Here is a 2,058-nt window from a genome sequence, read left to right on the forward strand (position 1 = left end):
AGCCAGAACCAGCGCTTTACAGAGTATGACAAAAGGATCAACATGAATATGTAAAAACAAAGGAAAAACAACACAACAGTGACACTACAAGAAATTATAAGCCAAATTAAAAAGATAGGTCCTTAATTTACTTTTTACAAATTCCAATTCCGTACAGTAATTGCGCTGATTACTAAGACTAGCAAAACACAAGATGGGCGTGTCACAACACAACCCTATACAGACAATATACAAGAAGGAACCCGATGGTTCTACATACACAACAACAGACAATCAGAAATTGGAACTTTTATATCTCACGCAGCCCTCTCCGCCATATTTGGCTCATGCAGTGTCAGTAATTTGAACTTTTTTCTCCCCAGGCTAGCAGGCACTAAAAAGGGGGTAAAAGGTCTCATGAACTAAGTTCTCTTTTTGGTGTGAACGCAAAATCCCAGGAACTATCGGAACTAAACGGGAAAAGTACTCTGGTGTGAAAGCGCTTAATGTTTCACTTTTAAAAGTACCTACAGTGCATTACAAGAAAACTGGAGAGGCTGCTTTCTGTTTTTATATCGCCCCAAACTTTGGAGCAGCCTCCCATTTGATCTTAGAACGGCAACCTCAGTTGGAATTTAAAAAAGTAAATTAAAGAACCATCTTTTTAATTTGGCTTATAATTTCTGTAGTATCACTGTTCATGTTTGAATGTTTTCTTGTTTTTACATATTTTAATTTGATTGTGACCTTTTGTCATACTCTGTAAAGCACTTTGGTCTGCGTCAAGCATGAAAGGTGCTCTATAAATAAAGTGTATTATTATTATTATTATAAATGTATTTAGTGTCTGACTGATTTCTGTATTGATCCCCAGCGCTCGTCACCCGGCGGCTCTCAGAAAAGTTCCCGTAACGACTACATGAAGTCCGGCCTCTACTCCACCTTCACCATCCAATCACTGCAGGCCTCGCCCAACCCACAGCCAATCAAAACAGAGCTGCTGATACAACACGACGCCGCCGCCATGTTCGATCTAAGAGAGGTGAGAGATGCAGTTAAACAATATTTCTAACATCTTAATACATGATTGAATTCATGCCGCGTTAAGGATGGTATTCGACATTGAAATTTAAGCATTTTGATAATCGACCAGAAATGAACAGCCATCTACATGAAGCTATCGCTGAAACAGCATTTGTATTTCACTGTGATTTTTGATGATGTAGTACTGAGAACTTTACGTAAAGGAAAGTATAACCCAAAAGTATACTATATACAAGTACCAAAAGTAAAAGAACTCTCTATGCATAATAATGAATACAAAAGGATTGTATTTTATTTATCGATCCTTTTTTTGGGTTTATTACTTTAATGTTGCAGCTGATAAAGTTATTCTGAATTACTTACTATATACTGGCGAGTACCATAATAACAATAATAATAATGATGATTCTTAACCTCCTCTCTCAATCCTTCTTCTCCCTCCTCCTCCTCTTCCTCCTCCTCCTCCTCCTCCTCCTCCTCCTCAGGTCTGTGTGATATCAGAGTCTCCTCCGTCAGTAGGAGGTTCGATGGACTCGGCTCTGCAGGTGATCGTCACTCAGCCGTCTCCGTGTGCCACTCCGGCTCTCAGCCCGCAGATAACCACAAACGCCACCAGCCAATCACAGGTCAGTGTGTTTGACACAGAAGAGCAATAAACGTTTGGTTCTACGACATCAAATACGTCAGTAAATACCCCATTGGTGAATTTAAAAACAATTGTCTAAATGAGACGACTAAATGTCACCACGCCCAACATTAGCCGCCTTTAGCTTAGCGGTGGTGACGTGAAGTCATGTGACCGTGCTGTAGTTCCTTAATAGCCCAACATTAGCCTCCTTTAGCTTAGCGGTGGTGACGTGAAGTCATGTGACCGTGCTGTAGTTCCTTTATAGCCCAACATTAGCCTCCTTTAGCTTAGCGGTGGTGACGTGAAGTCATGTGACCGTGCTGTAGTTCCTTTATAGCCCAACATTAGCCACCTTTAGCTTAGCGGTGGTGACATGAAGTCATGTGACCGTGCTGTAGTTCCTTTAT

The 2,058-nt window shown here is 40.7% G+C and overlaps 1 protein-coding gene across 1 annotated transcript; it reads left to right on the forward strand.

The window, feature by feature from the left end:
• Positions 1–853: 853 nt before the first annotated feature.
• On the forward strand, positions 854–1,649 carry LOC104947848 (ETS domain-containing protein Elk-1-like; the record flags this gene model as incomplete). Its single annotated transcript, XM_010773962.1, has 2 exons — positions 854–1,021; positions 1,509–1,649. Coding segments are annotated over 2 exons (309 nt in total), but the record flags the coding sequence as incomplete, so codon positions are not given.
• Positions 1,650–2,058: the final 409 nt, after the last annotated feature.

This window comes from Notothenia coriiceps, unplaced genomic scaffold (assembly GCF_000735185.1).
Source record: "Notothenia coriiceps isolate Sejong01 unplaced genomic scaffold, NC01 NC01_scaffold00013207, whole genome shotgun sequence".
NCBI lineage: Eukaryota > Metazoa > Chordata > Actinopteri > Perciformes > Nototheniidae > Notothenia > Notothenia coriiceps.